At 40.9% G+C, this 27,946-nt stretch overlaps 1 protein-coding gene across 1 annotated transcript in view; it reads left to right on the plus strand.

The window, feature by feature from the left end:
* Window positions 1-860: 860 nt before the first annotated feature.
* Window positions 861-27,946, plus strand: part of LOC112068588 (glutamate receptor ionotropic, NMDA 3B-like) — a 119,993-nt gene continuing 92,907 nt past the window's right edge. Inside the window, exon 1 of the mRNA XM_070438215.1 lies at window positions 861-1,427. Coding sequence (XP_070294316.1) covers window positions 975-1,427 — 453 coding nt within the window. The 5' untranslated portion in view covers window positions 861-974. The remainder of the gene's footprint in view (window positions 1,428-27,946) is intronic.

The raw sequence follows: 27,946 nt of genomic DNA on the forward strand, positions 1-27,946 counted from the left end.
CATTGTAAGTGCACCTGTTATAGCCTACCTGGTGTGTTATATGTAATTACACACACATTGACACGCATGTATAGCTATATCAAAATCAGTTCCATAGGATGCGTTTAGATTGTGCTTTTATTTCAAGACACTCATAACCCATGGACTCCAATTCATGACTTTGCGGTAACAAATAAAAACAACTCAAAGGAACTGTTCAGGTTGATTAAGTGCAGTTTCCCAAAGTTAGTTTGGCCTCTCTCCAGCTGAGACTGTATTTTATCCTGGGTTTAAAAGCCGATTTACCATGGAGATTTATTTATCCATGTCATCTGCGCGTGCCAAGTCATCCGACGCCTGCGCAATTCCGCTTTTTGGTCCAATCACTTGCTCACTCTCAGGAGGGTCACACCTCTTTTTGGACATTCATTAAAAAATAGATCCTGAGCAAGAGCTTTGATGCCCGGATGTATTTGTGTAAATACATTTGGAATTTAGAGCAACAGTTTTAGGTTGAGATTTATTAAATGAATGCCACCCCAAATCTTTTTCACAAAGGCTGTTATACATCTGATTAATGAGAGTTATTTAATGAGGTGGTTTCACTTTTTATTAAAGCTAGTAAGTAAAAAAGTGCAAGTTCGAAATAAACAAATGTTAGCATTGTTTTCATGTTGGCAACACGTAGGTGTCTTCATTTGCGGAGCTTTTTTTTTGCCAATAACCATTCCAATACTCCCGTCTCACAACTGCTGTTCCGCTAGTGTTCTCCGAGGATGACAGTCCAGTGGTATCTCCGCCTTTCCATCGTGCACCCCCCCCCCCCCCTTCTCCTAGTCACACATTCTTAATGTTACTCCATCTGTAGATCACTGGTCATATCATCGTCAACAAAAGGAATAAAGGACCATACAGCAAAGAAAAAGGGAAGAAGGAAATAAGGCAAGCAATGCTATCTTCTGACAATACCTCATTCTGTTTGAGAGCGCAGCAGGATGAATTTAATCTTCTCAAGATTATTGGCATACTTTTACTTCGGATTCCAAGTCATTCTACAGTTCTACATCGACCCTTGTCACCTCCATCCCCAGCCGTGTCACATTCTGGCGCAGATAGGAAACACCGTGCGCCTTGGTGCCCTTCTGCCCACCCGCCAGACGGCCAGGGTGCAGGCTGCCCTGAACCGCGCCCTCGCCGGTCTCGCTCAAACTGGGGACAACTTTCTACCTTTCAACCTGAGCCTGGAAGTGGTTCCCCAAGAGCCAGCAAAAGGAGACCCAGAGTCCCTTTTCAGGTGTGTTTGTCAGGCTATCGTTGTTCAGGGGGTCTCCGCTGTGCTCGCCTTCCCCCAGACCCAGGAAGAGATCGTACAAGTGGAATTTATGGCTTCATTTTTGGAAATACCTTTTATAAGCATCATTGAACACGGAGAGCCTCTGAAAACACAGGTAACGCATTTACATGCAGTTATGTCACTGATTAAGTTGTCTATACAGTGTTTGTTGCCAGGTAACTTTGGCAATTCATATGTCTATATGTGCCTTATTTTGTGCCACTGTGCGCAAAAAGTGTCGCGCAGCTTTCACCCCCCAATCGAAAACAAGGGGAAGTATGTGCAGTTAACAGGGTTTTCTGGAGATCTGGCTTTATATAATACATGTGTGGATATATGTATTGTGAAAAGAGCACGTGAATACAGTTGCAGTAGTAGTCTTATGCCGAGTAGCCACTCTTTTGTCTCTCCAACTTGCCTTTTTCGATTTCTACCCCCAGTGTCAGGGTTTTGGTCGTTATAATATGACATTTTCCCTCTGAATCTGACATTTCGTTTTCAAGGAAGATTTTATTCAAAGGTAGGTGCAATTGTTGAACTGATCACATACAAGGTCTGTCGCGGTAGAGCACTGTGCGAGAGCGCACTGGTTGTAATCCAAAAATGATTTTCATCATAGGCTATACTTTCCATTCCGTCCTGAAGCCATTCGTTACTCATTTATAAGTGAGCAGAATACATTGCCAATGTATATGTTTGCATTTGTGCCATAATGTGATTATGTGCTCATTGTGCTGTGTGAAATGCTGTTGTCCACCCCAGACTCACTAGTAATGGTTATTGATTCGCCCTATATGAATCTTCTTGGTGACATGGAATGAGCTACAGCTAATCAGTATATTATTGCAACACAAGAGGGGTCATCCAAAGGCAGAGTATTTGTTTGTTTTCTTTTAAAACCTAGATTAGCCTTCTACATTTTTACATATGACAATTTATTTTTATTTTACCTTTATTTAACTAGGCAAGTCAGTTAAGAACAAATTCTTATTTTCACAATGACTTGACAATTACTTTTTTTTACCTACGTACACACACTTCCATCTGCATATTATATAATGTCAGTGACTTCGGAGCAATGTGAAGCAACGTGACTGTCACATTATGGTAAAAAGCTCCGCAATGATTTCCCTCAAAATGTTGCATATCGGTAACTTCTAGAGAGACCATGACATTGTTCATTCGCCTTGTTGATAAGGGACAAGGCCGTGTACTTGAGAGAATTTCACCATCTTTCATTCAAAATGTCTCTGAAAATATGTATGATTTCACAGTGTAAGTGGAGTTGGTATTGCTATTTCCCTTGGCATGCAAGGGAGACGATGTGCACATACATCTAGCAAATGATAAGATTCCTTTTGATCACTGCAAGCTCGGGAATTCTTGGGGAGCTTTCCCTCACATCTGAGAGAGAAAGCGAGGAGGGGGTTAGAGTTTGAGACACAATACTGGGAAGTGCAGTTACAGTATGCCTATACTGATTGAAAACTTGCACTCTTGTCTCATTTGGTATTCATTTTGCCATCAAAACCAAGATCACATCACAACAATGGCTAATGTTGCATCCTGCCCTGTCTTTCAGAGTTTGATCAGCACCACATGACATGACATGGGGTTTGGCTGGGCTCTGGCAGTCTCTGTCTGACCCTGCAGGCCTGTCATGCTGCATCTAATGCACCTGTACCAGGTTTAAGATACTCCTGAATAATGGTGACAGTTCCACAGCACCAGTCAGGCAGCCTGCCATAGCATGATTTCTCAGAGAGTTCCAGCAGGAGTCTAGCTGTGGCTCTCTTATGGTTGTTCTCTGTCTCTTTCTGTCTGTCGGTCTGTCACCCTCTCATTGTCTCTCTCTGTCTCTCGGTTTCTCTCTCGTCAATGGGTGCTTCCCTTTTTTCCTTATTGGCACTAATATGAAAGAACTGGAGAGCTGTCTACGCAAATGGGCAGTAAGTCTCCTCCATGTTGCTTCCACCTATCCTGCTTTTTCATATCAGTGCAGATAAAGGAGAGGAGGGAAAGCAACTAAGCTAGAGTCCTTAATTGAAACCCGCCTCTGTTTAACCTGCCTCTGTTTAGGTAAAAAGCTGAGGGACGGGCCTGGAGAAATGTAACCACTATCAAATTCATAGACAGCTAAGAATGCAAGGACTGACCATCAATGATATCAAAATTATAGTTTTAACCATGTTTTTAGGCTAGATAGTATTTGTTTACATTTACATTATTTGCATTTACATTATTTGCAAACATTGGAGTTAAACAAGCTTACGACAGTTGAACTAAGCTCATGAGGCATTTATATTAAGTTATATTCTTCAAGATTCAATGGGTATTTGATTAATTTTAAGTCCAAAAATGGATGTAGCAACTAAGGATTCTAGATAAAAGCACACCTTTAGCTGTATGTCTGTGCCTCCACCCCCCACTAGTCATAGACTGTTCTCTCTGCTACCGCATGGCAAGCGCTACCGGAGAGCCAAGTCTAGGTCCAAAAGGCTTCTTAACAGCTTCTACCTCCAAGCCATAAGACTCCTGAACAGCTAATTAAAGGGCTACACAGACCCCTCTTTTACCCTGCTGCTACTCGCTGTTTATTATCTATGAATAGTCACTTTAACTCTACCTACATGTACACTACCGTTCAAAAGTTTGGGGTGACTTAGAAATGTCCTTGTTTTTAAAAGAAATTCAATTTTTTTGTCCGTTAGAATAGCATCAAATTGATCAGAAATACAGTGTAGACATTCTTAATGTTGTAAATGACTATTGTAGCTGGAAACGGCAGATTTTTTATGGAATATCTACATAGGCGTACAGAGGCCCATTATCAGCAACCATCACTCCTGTGATCCAAGATGGCACGTTGTGTTAGCTAATCCAAGTTTATCATTTTAAAAGGATAATTGATCATTAGAAAACCCTTTTGCAATTATGTTAGCACAGCTGACAACTGTTGTTCTGATTAAAGAAGCAATAAAACTGGCCTTCTTTAGACTAGTTGAGTATCTGGAGCATCAGCATTTGTGGGTTTGATTACAGGCTCAAAAGGGCCAGAAACAAAGACCTTTCTTCTGAAACTCGTCAGTCTGTAGTTGTTCTGAGAAATTAAGGCTATTCCATGTGAGAAATTGCCAAGAAACTGAAGATCTCGTACAACGCGGTGTACTACTCCTTTCACAGAACAGCGCAAACCGTCTCTAACCAGAATAGAAAGAGTGGGAGGCCCCGGTGCACAACTGAGCAAGAGGACAAGTACATTAGAGTGTCTAGTTTGAGAAACAGACGGCTCACAAGTCCTCAACTGGCAGCTTCATTAAATAGTACCCACAAAACACCAGTCTCAACGTCAACAGTGAAGAGGCGACTCCGGGATGCTGGCCTTTTAGGCAGAGATGCAAAGAAAAAGCCATATTTCAGACTGGCCAATAAAAGAAAAGATTGAGGTGGGCAAAAGAACACAGACACTGGACAGAGGTAATTTACAACATTAGCAATGTCTACACTGTATTTCTGATCAATTTGATGCTATTTTAATGGACAAAAAACAAGGACATTTCTATGTGACCCCAAACTTTTGAACGTTAGTGTACATATTACCTCAATTACCTCGACTAATCAGTGCCCCCGCACACTGACTCTGTACCGGTACCCCCTGTATATTGCCTCGCTATTGTTATTTTACTGCTGCTGTTTAATTATTTGTTACTTTTATTTAAAATGTTTTATTTATCTATTTTTTACTTAACACTTTTGTTAAGGGTTGGTTAAGGGCTTGTAAGGGCATGTGACAAATACAATTTGATTTGATCTGTCAGTTGGTGTTTGTCAGTTGATGTGGTGGCAGGCCACGGGATTGTGTGAGCTTTTCTTTCAGCTGTTGATGCTCCTGTCCTGACATGTGCATAGTTGCTACGTCATGTGCTGTACAGACCTTACCAGTTTCAGACGGCTTATATCACAAGGAAGGTACTCTAACATATTAAAAGGAAAAAAATCACACACTAAATCTTAGGGTAGGGAGGGAAAAGAGCACACATTTGTCTTGTTTAATGTCTGCCCATTAAAATTGCTTTGGAGGGTTCCTTAACTGACTGTTAAATTATCACTTGACTGAATGGGGAAAGAGATGGGAGGCGGAACACACACACAGTCCGCCCACCTGGAGTGTTTAATACCAATTCACTTGATTCTGCCTCATAATGCTATGATCAGCAGGACATGAAACTTGTCAGAATCATTCATGACAACAATTTTACAATGTCATGACACACAGCAGTGGGCATTAATGGCCGCACCTTCATGGTTAGCCAACAAGTCAACTGCCCAGTAAATCCCTCTGTGTCATGACAGTGTTCAGAAATGTGCCATGAACTTAGTATTGCAGGAGTCATGTCTAGAGCCCGACCAATATGTTTTTGGGGGTCCAATTCCGATTTTTGGGGAGGATAAAACTTACCGATACCGAAATCTGCTAATGTATTGTTTTACGCAGGGGAAATTACATTTTTCCCCTCTGAATTCTCATAAATTGCCATCCAAAAGAGCAAAATTTCCATCCCCTTCCCCAAAAAGGAACTCAGTCCAGCTTTCAATTTACTCCTGAAAGTTGTAATAGTAGAATGCACAAGGTGAAATTTCAAAATTGGGTAGTCATCAGTTCCTCTTGTCATGTTAGTCATTGCAAACCTTAGAGAGCTATTTATAACTTTTCAGAAATGTACAGATCAACTAGACCATGTCAGCTAACGTTGTTTAGCCAGGTTGTTTTGCCCAGACATTTTGTTGTAATGTATATTGGGAAGTGCTAGGGCAAAAAAACTAAATGTGTTGTCGCCCCGGACAAAGACACTTAGACACAAATAGAATCACACGTGCTTGTCCAGGGCTACTGGAGGAGTTGGGAAACACTGATGGGTTAATGACATGGCCTTTGATGTCTTACTCTACATCTAAAGCGACTTTGAAAAATAGGATGATCCCTGTGCCAGGATATAATTGATTAAAATCTACATGTCATAGTTTTATGTAGGTCATATGCTATGTTCAGTATTTTATACATTGCGTTTCACACAATATAAAGGCGACACAAAGAGCCTTTCAATCCTGTAAAAAGTGTGATGGTGGTACGTGGGAATGGCATTACATGCATGGGGAAGAGCAGAGATGGGGATCTTAGACACACAAAAGTTCCTCTCCTTTGCCTTCTTCAGTCTGCCAATCAGTCTAAAAGCTCTCATTGGTCTGCACTGTGGCGCATGTTGTGTAACAAAAAATTGATGACAGTGAGTAATAGAGAGGGCTTGTAGAACACAATGCCTTATTAGAAAGGGGGGATTGGCTGGCTTCCAGCTCCTTTGAGATGCATATTAGTGCCTAGAGCCGAGTCTACTTTAGATCAGACAGTGAGATAGAACTTTGGGCTCTGTGAGTGGATTAAGCTGAAAGATGGTCCCTGCTGTTCTGGTGAAATGTTTGCTTTAACAAGCATGGTGAGGTCTTGCAAACAGAGGTTGTCATACTTTGCCTTCCCGGGCGAGTTTGCCGACTGAGCTTGAAATGCAAGCGTGCTTATAAATGAACCGATCATCACTTGAGATGTGAGGCACAGCCTATTTCGAAGCTTTGAAAGTGAATCGCTATCAAAACCCTGTAATCTGTTTGAAGATTTGCTGTTGTTTCTGTCTTATTAGTTGTGGAATTTATTATGGCAAGCAGACATGATTGTGGCTGCTCTTGACTATAGAGCTACATTTATTTGCTCAATGGAAATGGTCATAGTGAGTGTGACAGGCAATTAACGTTGACAGTTTTATGTGTTGGTTATAAATGATTTGTTAATATTGCACACTGATTAAGCTAATATACCCACACAGTAGGTACCAAGTCCTTTTATTTTTTTAATTGAGCTTTTATTTAACTAGGCAAGTCGGTTAAGAACAAATTCTTATTTACAATGACGGCCTACCCCGGCCAAACTCTAACCCGAACAACGCTGGGCCAATTGTGCGCCGCCCTATGGGACTCCCAATCACAGCCGGTTGTGATACAGTCTGAAATTGACCCAGGGTCTGTAGAGACGCCTCTAGCACTGAGATGCAGTGCCTTAGACCGCTGCACCACTCAGGAGCCCCTTTTTTCAAGATTAAAATACCAAGCTGTGATGTACCTCTAATGCAAACAGCATTAACAGTAATCATGCCATGTTCTCATTTGAGAACTCCTGAGACATTAACTGTCATGGTGCTTTTTTCTGCTGCGGTTGGGCCAAGTGGATTGATTCTCAGAAATATTCAGCAATTTGCCCCCCTTCGCTTCATAATTCTAGAATCTCATTGAATCTTATTTCTCAGTGGTTCAGCACTAGGCATTTTCTCAGTAGGTCGTTACGCTTAATGAATCGTCTGCCCCAGAGAAATGTTTACAGATGAGTTTGCAGAGAAACACATATTGGAGAGAAATGGATTTTGCCTGAGGGTTCAAATATATATCTTGCTCCATCCCAATGATAGAGGACAAAGGCACAACTTTCAGAGAGGTTAACTTTCCTCCTTATGCAACTTACTTGAGTGTAACATTTAATTGGGATTATCTTTAGTGAGATTCTTGACTGCTTTGTTAAATAAGGGGAAAAGCCCTGGTGTGAAAGCTCTTTTGTGTCAATGTGTTTCTTTACCGCCCAATCCGGGCTTTGCTGTCAGCAGCAGAAGTTGGGCTTGCAGTGGTCGAAGTCAAGGCAGGCCAGTGCATTAGAGGAAAAAGGTCTGAGTCAGTAGACTCCTGAGCACCACAGATAGAGGCCTTCCTTTCATACCGCGGGTCCAGTTTACCGCTCAAGGGACAAAGGGCAGGGAGCAAGACGATTAAAACTCCCCCTTCCCCAAGACTTTGCCACAGCAGAACTAGAGGAGATGAGTCATCAAAGGGGATTTGGTTCGCAAATGTCTAGCAAAGGTGATTAAAGAGAAGGGACCTGGTTTGACACCCCTGATTCTTCTATTCATTTGAGGCGCATTCCTATTTGGGCAGCATCTGAACTTTGACCTATTTCTGTTTGCTATTTCCCTCACCAATAAGAGGCATTGCTGTTCACACTAAGAGGCTTTAACAGGCCTCAGATTGGTGTTAGAAAACATGAGAAATGGGAATCAGAATATGCTGACATATACAGTAGTTCCATTTCCCTTTCCTCCAGGCAGAGTATGTGAGTGGAGCGGCGCTGGAACGGAGCTGGAGTGAAGAACGGAGCTGGAGTGAAGAGCGGAGCTGGAGCGAGGAACGGAGCTGGAGCGAGGAACGGAGCTGGAGTGAAGAGCGGAGCTGGAGTGAGGAACGGAGCTGGAGTGAGGAACGGAGCTGGAGTGAAGAGCGGAGCGGCTAGACGAAGAGCCGGAGCTGGAGCGAGAGCGGAGGCTGGAGCGAGGAACGGAGCTGGAGTGAGGAACGGAGCTGGAGTGAGGAACGGAGCTGGAGTGAGGAACGGAGCTGGAGTGAAGAGCGGAGCTGGAGCGAGGAGCAGAGCGTTCCCAATTTGACTGGAGCGCGGAGTAAGATTCCTAAAAGCTGGAGCGTCGGCCTTCTCGCCCGCACCAATTTGCTCCAGTAGCACTCACTCCACGAGCTCAGGACATGCCCGGCCAAGCATGCATTTGTAGCCTACTTGTGTGCTGCTTTAGCCCCTTGCTTTAGCTACTGTCATGGAGTTCGCTGAATATTTTCATAAAGGAACTGATAAAACACACAAGTGCAAAATCAAGGTGACTTACAAAGATGAGGACCAAGAGAGGGAGTGTGGTGATGTAGTGTCCACAACTAAATAATCATTGTAGAATCTGAAAAGACACGTATCCCGAAAACATGATGGTGTACTTACTACGTACACGTTAAAAGAAAGGAACGAGGTGGGTAGATAACTAAATGTGTCATTGTAGCAAAGTATTCATAAACTAAAAATCTGATCTCTTAAACCTTTCATTCATTTTTGTTCTATTATCTATACAATAGGCCTTAATTGATTTTGGCCCAATAGGCCTGGTATATTCCCACGTTCAAGGAGCTTTCCGCTTTGATTAGGTTATTTTGCCTTAAAAACCTTTAGGCCTACTGTACCTATAGAAAAATAAATAAAAACTCTGCACCTCTGCAGAGTCTTGCAAGAGTGACCAGAAGGGTGTTTAGCATCCCCAGTGGCTATGCAAGTGTGGAGAGGGTATTCTCCGCTGCTGTCCTGCTGTCCAGGCACCATCGAGCCTTAAAAAAAAAACATTACAAATTCTTATTTACAATGACGGCCTACCTAAAAGCAAAAGGCCTCCTGCGGGGACGGGGGCTGGGATTAAAAATAAAAATAAATTAAAAWWWTTTTTTGAACAAAACACACATCACTACAAGAGAGACAACACAACACTCCATAAAGAGAGACCTAAGACAACAACATAGCATGGCAACAACACATGACAACACAGCATGGTAGCAACACAACATGACAACAACATGGTACTGTAGCAACACAACATGGCAGCAGCACAACATGGTAGCAGCACAAAACATGGTACAAATATTATTGGGCACAGACAACTGCACAAAGGGTAAGAAGGTAGAGACAACAATACATCACTCAAAGCAGCCACAACTGTCAGTAAGAATTGTCCATGATTGAGTCTTTGAAAGAAGAAATTGAGATAAAACTGTCCAGTTTGAGTGTTTGTTGCGGCTCGTTTCCAGTTGCTCGCTGCAGCGAACTGAAAAGACGAGCGACCCAGGTATATGTGTGCTTTGGGGACCTTTAACAGAATGTGACTGGCAGAACGAGTGTTGTATGTGGAGGATGAGGGCTGCAGTAGATATCTCAAATAGGGAGGAGTGAGGCCTAAGAGGGTTTTATAAATAAGCATCAACCAGTAGGTCTGGCAACGGCTATACAGAGATGACCAGTTTACAGAAGTGATGTGATGTGTCCTATAAGCAGCATTGGTGGCAAATCTGATGGCCGAATGGAAAAGAACATCTAGCCGATCGAGAGCACCCTTACCTGCCGATCTATAAATTACGTCTCCGTAATCTAGCATGGGTAGGATGGTCATCTGAATCAGGGTTAGTTTGGCAGCTGGGGCGAAAGAGAAGCAATTACGATAGAGGAAACCAAGTCTAGATTAAACTTTAGCCTGCAGCTTTGATATGTGCTGAGAGAAAATCAGTGTTCAGTCTAGCCATACTCCCAAGTACTTGTATGAGGTGACTACCTCAAGCTCTAAACCATCAGAGGTAGTAATCACACCTGTGGGGAGAGGGGCATTCTTCTTACCAAACCACATGACCTTTGTTTTGGAGATGTTCAGAAGAAAGCTTGTTGGACACAAAGAAAGCTTTGTTGTAGATCGTTTAACACAAAATCCGGGGAGGGGCTCGCTGAGTATAAAACCGTATCATCTGCATATAAATGGATGAGAGAGCTTCCTACTGCCTGAGCTATGTTGCTGATGTAAATTGAGAAGAGCGTGGAGCCTAGTATCAAGGCTTGGGGTACTCCCTTGGTGACAGGCAGTGGCTGAGACAGCAGATTTTCTGACTTTATACACTGCACTCTTTGAGAGAGGTAGCTAGCAAGCCAGGCCAAAGACCCCTCAGAGACACCAATACCCCTTAGCCAGCCCACAAGAATGGAATGGTCTACCGTATCAAAAGCTTTGGCTAAGTCATTAAAAATAGCAGCACAACATTGCTTAGATTCAAGGGCAATGGTGACATCATTGAGGATCTTTAAGGTTGCAGTGACACATCCATAACCTGAGCGGAAACCAGATTGCATACCAGAGAGCATACTATAGACATCAAGAAAGCCAGTCAGTTGATTATTGATTTTTAAAAGTTTTTCCAACACTTTTGATAAACAGGGCAAAATAGAAATAGGCCTATAACAGTTAGGATCAGCTTGATCTCCCCCTTTAAATAAAGGACGAACCGTGGCTGCCTTCCAAGCAATGGGAACCTCCCCAGAGAGAAGAAACAGGTTAAAAAGGTCAGAGATAGGGTTGGTGATGATAGGGGCAGCAACCTTAAAGAAGAAAGGTTCTAAACCATCTGACCCAGATGTTTTTTGGGGGTCAAGTTTAAGGAGCTCCTTTAGCACCTCAGACTCAGTGACTGCCTGCAGGGAGAAACTTTGTAGCGGGGCAGGGGAAAAAGAGGGAGGAGCATCAGGTCTAGTCGCATTAGAAGGGGTGGGAGATGAGGAAATGTTGGACAGGCAAGGAGGCATGGCTGAGTCAAATAGGAATCCTGACTTAACGAAGTGGTGATTAAAAAGCTCAGCCATGTGCTTCTTGTCAGTAACAACCACATCATCAACATTAAGGGTCATGGGCAGCTGTGAGGAAGAGGGTTTATTCTCCAGGTCTATAACTGTTTTCCAGAACTTCTTGGGGTTAGACCCACAAAGAGTGAACTGCTCCTTAAAGTAACTAACTTTGGCCTTCTGGATAGCCTGAGTGCACTTATTCTCATTTGCCTGTACGAGAGCCAGTCAGCCTGAGTATGCGTGTGCCGAGCCTTTCGCCAAATGCAATTCTTGAGGTGGAATAACTCTGTAAGATCACGGTTGAACCAGGGGCTGAACCTGTTTTTAATTCTAATTTTCTTTATGGGGGCGTGTTTGTTAACAGTACCACTGAAAATATAAAAAAATAAGGTCCAAGCGTCTTCGACAGAGGAAAACCCAGGCTTTTACGAGAGCAGAAATCAGTGAAACAGATATCAGAGCACAAATCAGAATTGAGGCTAGCAACAGTAGATGGGCCAGGGTGTACATGCACATTTCCAGATAAAGCCTGAAGCCACAGACTGTCCAAACTCATGTTTCAAAAAATGAATTCAAAGGCACAAGTAAGTAATTTTTTGTTTAATTTGAATTTCATTCTAAGTAAGTCACAGCCTATGTGCTCAATGTATTGACTGCTGATTTAATACGATGAAATGTTGTTTAAATGCTGAGCTCTTTATGTCCCTACCAACCTATTGTGTCGCACTCGCAAATGCTTCACATTGTTTTTCTTTGTAAGCCATAGCCTTGAAATAATTGAAATAATATATCCTAAATAATTCATTTTAGGCTCCCTGTCTAGCTCCTGACTATTTAATGTTTACATGCTGTTTAATATGACATCTACCCTATTTAGAGTGTTATATGCTGTTTAATATGACATGTAACCTATTTAGAGTGTTTAATGCCTGTTTTAATATGACATGTAACCTATTTAGAGTGTTTATATGCTGTTTAATATGACATGTAACCTATTTAAGAGTGTTATATGCTGTTTAATATGACATGTAACCTATTTAGAGTGTTATATGATGTTTAATATGACATGTAACTATTTAGAGTGTTTATATGCTGTTTAATATGAACATGTAACCTATTTAGAGTGTTATATGCTGTTTAATATGACATGTACCTATTTAGAGTGTTTATATGATGTTTTTAATATGACATGTAACCTATTTAGAGTGTTATATGCTGTTTATATGACATGTAACCTATTTAGAGTGTTTATATGCTGTTTAATATGACATGTAACCTATTTAGAGTGTTATATGCTGTTTAATATATGACATGTAACCTATTTAGAGTGTTATATGCTGTTTAATATGACATGTAACCTATTTAGAGTGTTATATGCTGTTTAATAGACATGTAACCTATTGTTTATATGATGTTTAATATGACATGTAACCTATTGTTTATGTGATGTTTAATATGACATGTAACTATTTAGAGTGTTTATATGCTGTTTAATATGACATGTAACATATTTAGAGTGTTTATATGCTGTTTAATATGACATGTAACCTATTTAGAGGTGTTATATGATGTTTAATATGACATGTAACCTATTTAGAGTGTGTATATGCTGTTTAATATGACATGTACCTATTTAGAGTGTTATATCTGTTTAATATGACATGTAACCTATTTAGAGTGTTTATATGCTGTTTAATATGACATGTAACCTATTTAGAGTGTTATATGCTGTTTAATATGACATGTAACCTATTTAAGAGTGTTTATTGATGTTTAATATGACATGTAACCCATTTAGAGTGTTTATATGCTGTTTAATATGACATGTAACCTATTTAGAGTGTTTATATGCTGTTTAATATGACATGTACCTATTTAGAGTGTTATATGCTGTTTAATATGACATGTAACCTATTTAGAGTGTTTATATGCTGTTTAATATGACATGTAACTTATTTAGAGTGTTTATATGATGTTTAATATGACATGTAACCTATTTAGAGTGTTATATGCTGTTTAATATGACATGTAACCTATTTAGAGTGTTTACATGCTGTTTAATATGACATGTACCTATTTAGAGTGTTTATATGATGTTTAATATGACATGTAACCTATTTAGAGTGTTTATATGCTGTTTAATATGACATGTAACATATTTAGAGTGTTTACATGCTGTTTAATATGACATGTAACCTATTTAGAGTGTTTATATGATGTTTAATATGACATGTAACCTATTTAGAGTGTTTATATGCTGTTTATATGACATGTAACCTATTTAGAGTGTTTATATGCTGTTTATATGACATGTAACCTATTTAGAGTGTTTACATGCTGTTTAATATGACATGTAACCTATTTAGAGTGTTTATATGCTGTTTAATATGAATGTAACCTATTAGAGTGTTTATATGATGTTTAATATGACATGTAACCTATTTAGAGTGTTTATATGCTGTTTAATATGACATGTAACCTATTTAGAGTGTTTAATGTGTTTAATATGACATGTAACCTATTTAGAGTGTTTATATGCTGTTTAATATGACATGTACCTATTAGAGTGTTTCATGCTGTTTAATATGACATGTAACCTATTTAGAGTGTTTATATGAGTTTAATATGACATGTAACCTATTTAGAGTGTTTATATGCTGTTTAATATGACATGTACCTATTTAGAGTGTTTATAGGCTGTTTAATATGACATGTAACCTATTTAGAGTGTTTAATGCTGTTTAATATGACATGTAACCTATTTAGAGTGTTTATATGTGTTAATATGAATGTAACATTTAGAGTGTTTATATGCTGTTAATATGAACATGTAACTATTTAGAGTGTTTAATGCTGTTTAATATGACATGTAACTATTTAGAGTGTTTATTATGCTGTTTAATATGACATGTAACCTATTTAGAGTGTTTACATGCTGTTTAATATGACATGTAATACTATTTAGAGTGTTTATATGCTGTTTTAATATGACATGTAACCTATTTAGAGTGTTATATGTGTTTATATGACATGTAACCTATTTAGAGTGTTATATCTGTTTAATATGACATGTAACCTATTGTTTATATGATGTTTAATTATGACATGTAACCTATTTAGAGTGTTTATATGCTGTTTAATATGACATGTAACCTATTTAGAGTGTTTACATGCTGTTAATATGACATGTAACCTATTTAGAGTGTTTATATGCTGTTTAAATTATGACATGTAACCTATTGTTTTATATGATGTTTAATATGACATGTAACCTATTTAGAGTGTTTATATGTGTTTATATGACATGTAACCTATTTAGAGTGTTTACATGCTGTTTAATATGACATGTAACCTATTTAGAGTGTTTATATGCTGTTTAATATGACATGTAACCTATTGTTTATATGATGTTTAATATGACATGATACCTATTTAGAGTGTTTATATGCTGTTTAATATGACATGTAACATATTTAGAGTGTTTTATGCTGTTTAATATGACATGTAACCTATTTAGAGTGTTTATATGCTGTTTAATATGACATGTAACCTATTGTTTATATGATGTTTAATATGACATGTAACTATTTTAGAGTGTTTATATGCTGTTTAATATGACATGTAACCTATTTAGAGTGTTTATATGCTGTTTAATATGACATGTAACCTATTTAGAGTGTTTATATGCTGTTTAATATGACATGTAACCTATTTAGAGTGTTTATATTGCTGTTTAATATGAATGTAACCTATTAGAGTGTTTTATATGCTGTTTATATGACATGTAACCTATTTAGAGTGTTTTATATGCTGTTTTAATATGACATGTAACCTATTTAGAGTGTTTATATGCTGTTTAATATGACATGTAACCTATTTAGAGTGTTTATATGCTGTTTAATATGACATGTAACCTATTTAGAGTGTTTATATGCTTGTTTAATATGACATGTACCTATTTAGAGTGTTTATATGCTGTTTAATATGACATGTAACCTATTTAGAGTGTTTTATAGCTGTTTAATATGACATGTAACCTATTTAGAGTGTTTATATGCTGTTTAATATGACATGTAACCTATTAGAGTGTTTATATGCTGTTTAATATGACATGTAACCTATTTAGAGTGTTATATGCTGTTTAATATGTCATGTAACCTATTTAGAGTGTTTATATGATGTTTAATATGACATGTAACCTATTTAGAGTGTTTATATGCTGTTTAATATGACATGTGGCCTATTTGAAAATTGGTGTGCTTCTTACATTCACATTTCAGTGTTTATGCAAATACTTTTCATTCAAATCCATATGGTTTGGTTTCAATACTTCAAAACCAAATGGTAGGTCCAGGTCAATCACAAAAATAGATGAGATGTGGTAAATTTAGTATTTTTAATGATTGAGCGATTTTGGATTTTTTTCTGTGATATTGCCACACCAGCTGTGAGCACAGAGCGATTTTTAGCAGAGCGGTTGGAAAGGACATGGAGCGCCAGGCGATACACAAGCTCCAACCGCTCAACTCTGCTCACATGCTCTGCCTCCAGGAGAAAGCACATACATACACGTACTGTTCACATAGAACTCTTTCTCTTTCACCTTATATCTGTTTCTTTCCTGTCTCTTCATCATGCAAATGCAGATTCACCATAATGGCAGTCTGTTAAGGCTCAGACACACCAATTGCCATTGCTGGCCAAGAATACTTAGCACCAGTTGTAATTTACGATGAGGGAGGACAATTTTGAGCATGGCCTTATTTCTATTACAGCAGCATATTTTATGACTGTCATTCATATTCCATTCAACCAGCTCAATGTAATATCGATAGGTTTAGGCTACTACTTGATACTCCAATTATCCCTATAACCATCATGAGGTTGCTTAACCTAGCCTACGAATGAAAGTTTACAGGTCAAGAGAAAAAAATGGAGTAATCAAGGTGACAGACAGTGACACATTCATTACCGCCTTGCACACGCTAACACGTCATAGTCAATATAGCTAGCTTCAAATCAAATCAAATCAAATTTTATTAGTCACATACACATGGTTAGCAGATGTTAATGCGAGTGTAGCGAAATGCTTGTGCTTCTAGTTCCGACAATGCAGTAATAACCAACAGTAATCTAACCTAACAATTCCACACTACTACCTTACACACACACACAAGTGTAAAGGGATAAAGAATATGTACATAAAGATATATGAATGAGTGGTGTACAGAACGGCATGGCAGATGCAGTAGATGTATAGAGTACGGTATATACGTATGAGATGAGTACTGTAGGGTATGTAAACATAAAGTGGCATAGTTTAAAGTGGCTAGTGGTACATGTATTGCATAAAGATGGCAAGATGCAGTAGATGATATAGAGTACAGTATATACATATGAGATGGGTAATGTAGGGTATGTAAACATTGTATTAAGTGGCATTGCTAAAAGTGGCTAGTGGTACATTTTTACATAATTTCCATCAATTCCCATTTTTAAAGTGGCTGGAGTTGAGTCAGTATGTTGGCAGCGGCCGCTAAATGTTAGTGGTGGCTGTTTAACAGTCTGATGGCCTTGAGATAGAAGCTGTTTTTCAGTCTCTCGGTCCCTGCTTTGATGCACCTGTACTGACCTCGCCTTCTGGATGATAGCGGGGTGAACAGGCAGTGGCTTGGGTGGTTGTTGTCCTTGATGATCTTTATGGCCTTCCTGTGACATCGGGTGGTGTAGGTGTCCTGGAGGGCAGGTAGTTTGCCCCTGGTGATGCGTTCTGCAGACCTCACTACCCTCTGGAGAGCCTTACGGTTGTGGGCGGAGCAGTTGCCGTACAGGCGGTGATACAGCCCGACAGGATGCTCTCGATTGTGCATCTGTAGAAGTTTGTGAGTGCTTTTGGTGACAAGCCGAATTTCTTCAGCCTCCTGAGGTTGAAGAGGCGCTGCTGCGCCTTCTTCACAACGCTGTCTGTGTGGGTGGACCAATTCAGTTTGTCCGTGATGTGTACACCGAGAAACTTAAAACTTTCCACCTTCTCCACTACTGACCCGTCGATGTGGATAGGGGGGTGCTCCCTCTGCTGTTTCCTGAAGTCCACAATCATCTCCTTGTTTTGTTGACGTTGAGTGTGAGGTTATTTTCCTGACACCACACTCCGAGGGCCCTCACTTCCTCCCTGTAGGCCGTCTCGTCGTTGTTGGTAATCAAGCCTACCACTGTAGTGTCATCCGCAAACTTGATGATTGAGTTGGAGGCGTGCATGGCCACGCAGTCGTGGGTGAACAGGGAGTACAGGAGAGGGCTCAGAACGCACCTTGTGGGGCCCCAGTGTTGAGGATCAGCGGGGTGGAGATGTTGTTACCTACCCTCACCACCTGGGGCGGCCCGTCAGGAAGTCCAGGACCCAGTTGCACAGGGCGGGTCGAGACCCAGGGTCTCGAGCTTGATGACGAGTTTGGAGGTACTATGGTGTTAAATGCTGAGCTGTAATCGTGAACAGCATTCTCACATGGGTATTCCTCTTGTCCAGATGGGTTAGGGCAGTGTGCAGTGTGGTTGCGATTGCGTCGTCTGTGGACCTATTGGGTCGGTAAGCAAATTGGAGTGGGTCTAGGGTGTCCGGTAGGGTGGAGGTGATATGGTCCTTGACTAGTCTCTCAAAGCACTTCATGATGACGGAAGTGAGTGCTACGGGGCGGTAGTCGTTTGCTCAGTTACCTTAGCTTTCTGGGAACAGGAACAATGGTGGCCTCTTGAAGCATGTGGAACAGCAGACTGGGATAAGGATTGATTGAATATGTCCGTAAACACACCAGCCAGCTGGTCTGCGCATGCTCTGAGGAGCGGCTGGGAATGCCGTCTGGGCCTGCAAGCCTTGCGGGGTTAACACGTTTAAATGTTTTACTCACCTCGGCTGCAGTGAAGGAGAGCCCGCAGGTTTTGGTAGGGGCCGTGTCAGTGGCACTGTATTGTCCTCAAAGCGGGCAAAAAGTTGTTTAGCCTGTCTGGGAGCAAGACATCCTGGTCCTCGACGGGGCTGGTTTTCTTTTTTGTAATCCGTGATTGACTGTAGACCCTGCCACATACCTCTTGTGTCTGAGCTGTTGAATTGCGACTCGATTTTGTCTCTGTACTGAGACTTAGCCTGTTTGATTGCCTTGCGGAGAGAATAGCTACACTGTTTGTATTCGGTCATGCTTCCGGTCACCTTGCCCTGGTTAAAAGCAGTGGTTCGCGCTTTCAGTTTCACGCGAATGCTGCCGTCAATCCACGGTTTCTGGTTTGGGAATGTTTTTATCGTTGCTGTGGGTACGACATCGTCAATGCACTTCCTAATGAACTCGCTCACCGAATCAGCATATTCGTCAATATTGTTGTTGGACGCGATGCGGAACATATTCCAATCCGCGTGATCGAAGCAGTCTTGAAGGTGGATTCAGATTGGTCGGACCAGCGTTGAACAGACCTGAGCGCGGGAGCTTGTTGTTTGAGTTTCTGTTTGTAGGCTGGAATCAACAAAATGGAGTCGTGGTCAGCTTTTCCGAAAGGGGGGCGGGGGAGGGCCTTATAAGCGTCGGCGGAAATTAGTATAACAATGGTCTAGTGTTTTTCCAGCCCTGGTAGCACAATCGATATGCTGATAGAATTTAGGGAGTTTTGTTTTTAGATTAGCCTTGTTAAAACCCAGCTACGATGAATGCAGCCTCAGGGTGTGTGGTTTCCAGTTTACAAAGAGTCAGATAAAGTTCGTTCAGGCCATCGATGTGTCTGCTTGGGGGGGAATGTATACGGCTGTGATTATGATTGACGAGAATTCCCTTGGTAGATAATGCGGTCGACATTTGATTGTGAGGAGTTCTAGATCAGGTGAACAGAACGACTTGAGTTCTTGTGTGTTGTTATGATGATCACCACTTCTCGTTAATCATAAGGCATACCCCCCGCCCCTCTTCTTACCGGAAAGATGTTTGTTTCTGTCGGCGCGATGCATGAAGAAACCAGCTGGCTGCACCGACTCCGTTAGCGTCCCTTGAGTTAGCCATGTTTCCGTGAGCAGAGCACGTTGCAATCCCTGATGTCTCTCTGGAATGCTACCCGTGCTCGGATTTCATCAACCTTATTGTCAAGAGACTGGACATTGGCGAGTAGTATGCTAGGGAGTGGAGCGCGATGTGCCCGTCTCCGAAGCCTGACCACGAGACCGCCTCGTTTTCCCTTTTTCGGCGTCGCACAGGGTCGCCGGCTGGGATCAGATCCATTGTATTGGGTGGAAGGCAAAACACTGGATCCGTTTCGGAAAGTCATATTCCTGGTAGGAACGATGATGAGTTGACGTTAATCGTATATCCAGTAGTTCCTCCCGACTGTATGTAATGAAACCTAAGATTACCCGGGGTACCGATGTAAGAAATAACACGTAAAAAAACAAAATACTGCATTTTTTCCAAAAGACACGAAAGCGAGGCGGCCATCTCTTTTCGGCGCCGGAAGTCTTAGCTACTAGAACTAGCGTGTTAATTAACCTGCTACAATCATGCATTACAGTGTACATCAAACAGTTTAGCAGTTACGCCGGCGAGCCCCAGTGGCAATAAATTTATAAAACCAAAAGCTTACCTTGACTTGGAAGAGTTCCAGTGTTGGATAGCCAGCTAGCTAACATAGCATCCAGAGTGTTTGAGTAGGTAACTGAAAGTTTAAAAAAAGAAATACAACAATATCACTCTCTCTAACTTGTTAAAAACTGTTCAACTATTGTCTTTCTCTCTTTGAGTCAACTGTTCACCACATTTTCTGCACTGCAGTGCTAGCTAGCTGTAGCTTATGCTTTCAGAACACTGATTAACTCTCTGATCCTTTGATTGGGTCAACAACATGTCAGTTCATACTGCAAGAGCTCTGATAGGTTGGAGGATGTCCTCCGGAAGTTGTCATAATTATTGTGTAAGTCTATGGAAGGGGGAGATAACCATGAGCCTCCTATATTTTGTATTGCAGTCAATGTACCCAGAGGAGAATGGAAAATAGCTGTCCTCCGGCTACACTATGGTGCTACCCCAGAGAGTGCTGTTGCAGCTACTGTAGACCTTCATTGCAAAACAATTATTTGGTGACGTGAATATATTTAGTGTAGTTTTATCTAAAAAGGATAACCTTTTTATTGTTTCAGTATTTTTTTTCTCTTCTGAAATTCACTGAGGAGGATGGTCCGCCCAGGTTAGGGCGAGAAGAGACCCAGAAGCAACACTTACATTGACGCTGTTGACCCAGATCACTCAGTTGAGCTCTGCCCTGCTGCTGGGGTTGCTGCGGAGAAGGAAGAGGTCAAAGGGAGGTGAGTGTATTTCAGTGTAAAGTATTTCAGTGTAAAGTGGCTAGCTAGTTTGCAATAGTAGCGTTTCAATCGGTGACGTCACTCACTCTGAGACCTTGAAGTAGTTGGTTCCCATGGCTTTTGTGGAGCGATAGGTATTATTATTTTTTTTTTAACAAGGCAAGTCAGTTAAGAACAAATTATTATTTACAAAGACAGCTTAGGAACCGTGGGTTAACTGCCTTGTTCAGGGGCAGAACAACAGATTTTTACCTTGTCAGCACAGGGATTCGATCCACCAAACTTTCAGTTACTGGCCCAACGCTCTAACCACTAGGCTACCTGCCGGCCCAGGTAATGATGGTAATGATGCTTCGTGGAAGCAGTTGTTGATGTGTTCAGAGGGTCTCTGGTTCAAGCCCAGGTTGGGGCAAGGAGAGTTACAGAAGCAACACTGTTACACAAGCTGGAGGTGCAGACTGGACTAGGGGGCTGTGTCGATGACAGAAAGGTGTGTTTATTTTAAGATAATCTTGTAATGATATTGCTGTAAACCTAGGGTTGTTAATCATTGTTTGCCTCCCCCTCAACAGTCTGCCAGCAGTAGAGCTAACTGGATCTGGCCTGTCTTGGCATCAGGCTAGTGGCTCCATTTAACAATGACAGTGACGCATGAGTCCAGTGAGCAATGGCACTGGACTGCCATTCTGATTTGGACTTGAAAAACCGCCCTTGGTCCAATATACAGTAACAGGCAAAAGTTTGGACACCTACTCATATGTGTTATTTCATAGTTTTGATGTCTTCACTATTATTGACGAAAAGTCCCAGTCAAAAGTTTGGACACACCTACTCATTCAAGGGTTTTTCTTTTTTWAAATTATTTTCTACATTGTAGAATAATAGTGAAGACATCAAAACTATGAAAAAACACATATGAGTAGGTGTCCAAACTTTTGCCTGTTACTGTATATTGGAGAATAATAGTGAATAATAGTGGACCAGTCAAAAGACACTGCGGCAAAACTTGAATTAATTTGAAATAACATGTCAGAGTAAGGGAAAATTCCTTTTTCTATTGGAATCAGGGCTTTGAAATCAAGCCTAGTTTTGTAGTTTTGATACTGATCTAAATGGTATCAGCTGTTTCCAAAAAATCAATATTCCCATTTGTTGTTCTTAACGCTGCATTGATCTCAGATCTAACTAAAAAGAGATTCATATCAGTGGCTTAGCATGTATTCATAGAATTTTCCAGGGACATTCTGGAATAACTACTGTTTGTTTTGGTTATTGCTCGAATTGCAGATATTATTTTTGTTGAGTGATTTTTTTTTACATTAGAGGCAGACTGTACTCAATCACGGTATTGTTTGGCTACTGTTGTTGCACTTTGCCAAGATAAACAACCTTAGATTATAACGCAGTCCCAAAAAAGTATTTCATTTGCCCATATTCCAATGTTCCCTCAGTGGATTTTTTTTCACAATTTTGCCGCAAGAACGCCTCAGTACCATTTCCAAGACGGCATAGATCACAAAGACGCTATTCGATTACAACCATATAAACAAGTGCAGGAAATAAAGGTGTCAGGTCAGACTGTGAAATGACCCCCAATATGACTCAGTGAGTGAATATAATCAATACGATGTCACGCTGTCAGACCCCTCTGTGTTATTTCTGATTCACAGAGCATGGCTATTGACCTATCATTACTCTTAGAAGCCCTCCACTCTGCATCATTGCATATGAATTCAGCTGACTGTTTTTTTGTTGGATGAAGCAGCACATCGAGAACGAGAGACCAGTCCAGCACCAGGGCTAGATGGAGTGTGCTGGCATCTCACTTCAGAGCTAATCCATTGTCTTCCCCTCTGACTGCAAACAGCGTTTTGGCAGGCACCGCCGCTCACTGAATTCTGCATTCGGCTCGTTCGCCTGCCAAAGACTCTCCTGCAGCCTTGCCGCTGCGCCCTTGTTATTGTCCAACCTGTAGTTGTGTTGAGCTCTTCTTGTTAAGGTCGTGACCACAATTTTTTTGACACAACCTCATTTGCCCTCCTCTTAAATCTAAATAATCCCTCTTTGGTGAGTTTATTGCAGAATTTGCTCTGCAACAACCATCCATGCCAACCCTTGAATTAAACGCTGTCCAGACATTACGAGGTCCAGAGGTCCAATTTTCCCCATCAATGCTAAAGTGGGGGTCTTTAAATAGACCAGGTACTTCAGTCAGGACCCCCCCCCCCCCTCAGAAATGTAAACACTTTTGAAATAAATAGCTTCTCCTTTTCAGTTTATTGATTATTGAATTGTAATTTTAGTTTACTTCCTGAATTGACTGCATTCAATTCGAATTGAGCCCAACCCGTTCTGCCCTTGAGCAAGGCAGTTAACCTTCTACAACAACTGCTCCCTGCGTGCTGATGACGATTACGGCAGCCCCCCGCACCTCTCTGATTCAGAGGGGGTTAAATGCGGAAGACACATTTTGGTTTGAATCCAATCAGTTGTGTAACTGACTAGGTATCCCCTTTTCCTGGTGTTTATCCAGCCCATTGAGCTGATAGTTAAACAGATCTAAGAACAATCAAAGCCTACAGTATGGGGATATTGGCAGACCGCTTTGGTTCTGTCAATTCTAAACCTATGTAAACATTTTCGGCAAACAAATCCAGCTATTGAAGGGCGTACTACTACTGTAACTACCCGTGTCAGTCATCACCTTGTTCACGCATCGTCTTAGCAATGAAGGAAACTATATTCTTGTACAATACTTTCCTTTCACCAATCTGATTAATTATCTGATAAACCTAAAGTTCATCCAGCCATTTTGTGCCAGACAGTTCCCAATCTTGAGTGGCAATATAATTTAATGATATTTGACAGTCAGCGTATTAGCATACTCTTCTAATAGATTTCTGAAACATTTAATTTAGCAGATAAGGTATGATATAATCTTAAAATATGTTATTCCTAACATTAAGCTAACATTAAGAGTCTGCAAATGGTTTATAATTATTTCTTAACAATTAACTATACAGTAGGTTCATGCGAAATTGAATATTCAAAATTCTGATATAATCTGTTTTATTAAGTGATAATGCATGCTCTCAGAGGGTACACAACGTTTAATTTAGTGATATATATAGATCAAGCATGAGATTAAAAGGACTAATCATACCCTTAACGTTAACATTGTCACCTCTATGCTTCTGTTAATCAGTTGTACAAAACTTATTTTTTGTTTATTACCTCAATAATGATTGATGTTGACTCTGTCCTTCACTCCCCAAATAGTTTGAAATGGGAATGAGCTGAGGGAAGGTAATTCTCTCCACTGGAGGAACTGTAATATATTGTTAATGAAAGCATCCTACTGCACTATGCATATTTTAGCAACAACGCACGAGGAGGTGTGGTATATGGCCAATATACCATGGCTAAGGGCTGTTCTTAAGCACGACACAACACGGAGTGCCTGGACACAGCCCTTACCCATAATATATTGGCCATATACCACAAACCACAATAAGGTGCCTTATTGCTATTATAAACTGGTTACCAATGTAATTAGTGTAGTAAATGTTTTGTCATACACGTGGTATACGGTCTGATATACCACGGCTGTCAGCCAATCAGCATTCATGGCTTGAACCACCCAGTTTATGATGTTAATGAAAGCTTGCTAATGCACCCTGCATATTAAGCCATAATAACTGGGTTGATGTGGAGGCGGGAGATGAGGAAGAGAAAAAAAGAAAGAAAAGCTCTGTACAATTGAACTAATCTCTTTGTAAGACTTTCAATTTCAGTCCCAATTTTCTTTTGAGCCCCTTATCATTGAAATGCATCTTACTCCTGCATGCCCATCAAAATCAGAAGGGCTTGCCGACTGCAGAGAATGAAAGAAACAGAAAATAAACTTGAGAATAACAGGAACGTGTAAATTAGCAACAATCTTGTCTGTAATCCTGACATTGAATTGAATTCTACGTCGGGCAGAAATGAGCATTTAAATCAGGAACGTTTCCTCTCACGACCTCTACAAGCCAGATATGTTGAATAAAATTATATTTTTACGTACTTTACCGGTTGTCTGTGCAGTTGGTCCTTTTGGCGGTGGGAATGTGAGACAATATATACACAGGAAAAAAAATGTACATAAACTTTTGAAAGCGCTGGTAGTGCGTTCAGATTTCTATCATCTGAAGCATGCGCAGAACTATGTAAACAGGTGAAAGAAATCTGAATCATCTACCAGAGCTTTGAAAAGTTTGTAATTATACTTTCCCGTGGATATATTGTCTCACAACATTTATTTCACAATTTTAAGCAGAAATCCAGCAGACGGTGATAGAACCTTAAACAGACAACAGACCTGTGTATATACTCTCTCAAGCAGACACCACGACGACCCTCAAGGAACTTCACTGGATTCTATGTAAACTGGAAACCATATATCCTGAGGCTGCATTTATTGTAGCTGGGGATTTTAACAAAGCAAATTTGAGAACAAGGCTACCTAAATTCTATCAGTATATTGATTGCAGCACTCGCACGGGCAATACACTCGATCACTGTTACTCTATCTTCCGCGATGCATACAAGGTCCTACCTCGCCCTCCCTTCGGCAAATCTGACCACAACTCCATCGTGCTCCTACCGTCTTACAGGCAGAAACTCAAACAGGATGTACCCGTGACTAGAACCATTCAACGCTGGTCTGACCAATCGGAATCCCCGCTTCAAGATGGTTGATGAAGTGGACTGGGAAATGTTCCGAGCAGCCTCAGAGAATAACATTGATCTATACGCTGAGTTCATAAGGAAGTGCATTGGAGATGTTGTACCCACTGTGACTATTAAAACCTACCCTAACCAAAAACCGTGGATGGATGGCGGCATTCGCAAAACTGAAAGCGCAAACCATTGCATTTAACCATGGAAAGAGGACTGGGAATATGGCAGAATATAAACAGTGTATTATTCCCTCCGCAAGGCAATCAAACAAGCGAAATGTCATAGGGACAAAGTGGAGTTGCAATTCAACGGCTCAGACACGAGATGTATGTGGCAGGGTCTACAGGAAATCACAGACTACAAAAAGAAAACCAGCCACTTTACGGACACCAATGTCTCACTTCCAGACAAACTAAACACCTTTGCCCGCTTTGAGGATAATACAGTGCCACCATCGTGGCCCGCGAACAAGGACTGCGCCCCCCCCTTCTCCTTCTCCGTGGCCGACGTGAGTAAGACATTTAAACGTGTTAATCCTCGCAAGGCTGCTGGCCTAGACGGCATCCCTAGCCACATCCTCAGAGCATGTGCAGACCAGCTGGCTGGTGTGTTTACAGACATATTCAATCGCTCCCTATCACAGTCTACTGTCCCCACATGCTTCAAGATGGCCACCATTGTTCCTACCTGCCCTCCAAATCACCTACAGCATCCGATGTCACAGGAAGGCCAAAACGATCATCAAGGACAACAACCACCCGAGCCACTGCCTGTTCACCCCGCTACCATCCAGAAGGCGAGGTCAGTACAGGTGCATCAAAGCTGGGACCGAGAGACTGAAAAACAGCTTGTATCTCAAGGCCATGAGACTGTTAAACAGCCATCACTAACTCAGAGAGGCTGCTGCCTACATAGAGACTCATATCACTGGCCACTTTAATAAATGGATCTCTAGTCACTTTAAACAATGCCACTTTAATAATGTTAACACATCTTACATTACTCATCTCATATGTACATACTGTACCTTATACCATCTATTGCACCATGCCTATGCAGCTCATCCATATATTTATATGTATATAATCTTATTCCTCCCTTTAGATTTGTGTGTATTAGGTAGGTAGTTGTTGGGGAATTGTTAGATTACTTGTTAGATATTACTGCACTGTCGGAACTAGAAGCACAAGCTGTCACGATCGTGTGGAGGATTGACGGACCAAAACGCAGCAGTAGGAAAATAAGCCATATTCCTTTTAATGAATACAAAGGCAAAACGAAACAAAAACACTTACACACTAAACAAAACAAGAAAACGATCGTGAAGCTATGAACGAAGTGCACACACAGGCTACAAACGTATAACATAGACAATTACCCACATCAAACGAAAGCCTATGGCTACCCTAAATATGGCTCCCAATCAGAGACAACAGAAATCAGCTGTCTCTAATTGGGAACCCATTCAGGTAACCATAGACTCTCCTAGACAACTACACCAACATAGACACAGCTAGACACATGCACTCAACACAAACCCATACACTACACCCAACACCCCCTTTACCATATAACCACCCAAAACCGATAAAACACAAACATTCCCCATGTCACACCCTGACCTAACTAAAGTAATAAAGAAAACAAATAATACTAAGGCCAGGGCGTGACACAAGCATTTCGCTACACTCGCATTAACATCTGCTAACCCTGTGTATGTGACCAATAACATTAATAAAAAATATAAAAAAAGGTTCCTGGAGTATCCTTTAATGGTTGTTCAAATTAAAACTGTGGGGTAACCCCTATAAGTTATTCAAATAACCCCTTTTAATGGATCCTGTCACACCCTGGCCTTAGTATTCTTTGTTTTCTTTATTATTTTAGTTAGGTCAGGGTGTGACATGGGGTATGTTTGTGTTTTTGTCTTGTCTTGGGTGGTTGTAGTGTCTAGGGGGATTTTGTTAGAGTGTATGGGTTTGTGTTGAGTGAATGTTTCTAGGGAAGTCTATGGTTGAGTGAATGTGTCTAGCTATGTCTATGGTTGCCTGAGTGGTTCTCAATCAGAGACAGATGTTTTTCATTTGTCTCTGATTGGGAGCCATATTTAAGGTGGCCATAGGCATCATGTATTTGTGGGTAATTGTCTATGTTCTATGTTGCATGTGTGCACTAGTTCGTTAATAGCTTCACGTTCGTCTGTTTGTTGTTTTGTTTTCCTTCTTATAATAAAGAAGATGTATTTTGCACACGCTGCGCCTTGGTCATCTCTCTCTCCTATAGA

The sequence above is a fragment of the Salvelinus sp. IW2-2015 genome, unplaced genomic scaffold (assembly GCF_002910315.2).
Source record: "Salvelinus sp. IW2-2015 unplaced genomic scaffold, ASM291031v2 Un_scaffold588, whole genome shotgun sequence".
NCBI lineage: Eukaryota > Metazoa > Chordata > Actinopteri > Salmoniformes > Salmonidae > Salvelinus > Salvelinus sp. IW2-2015.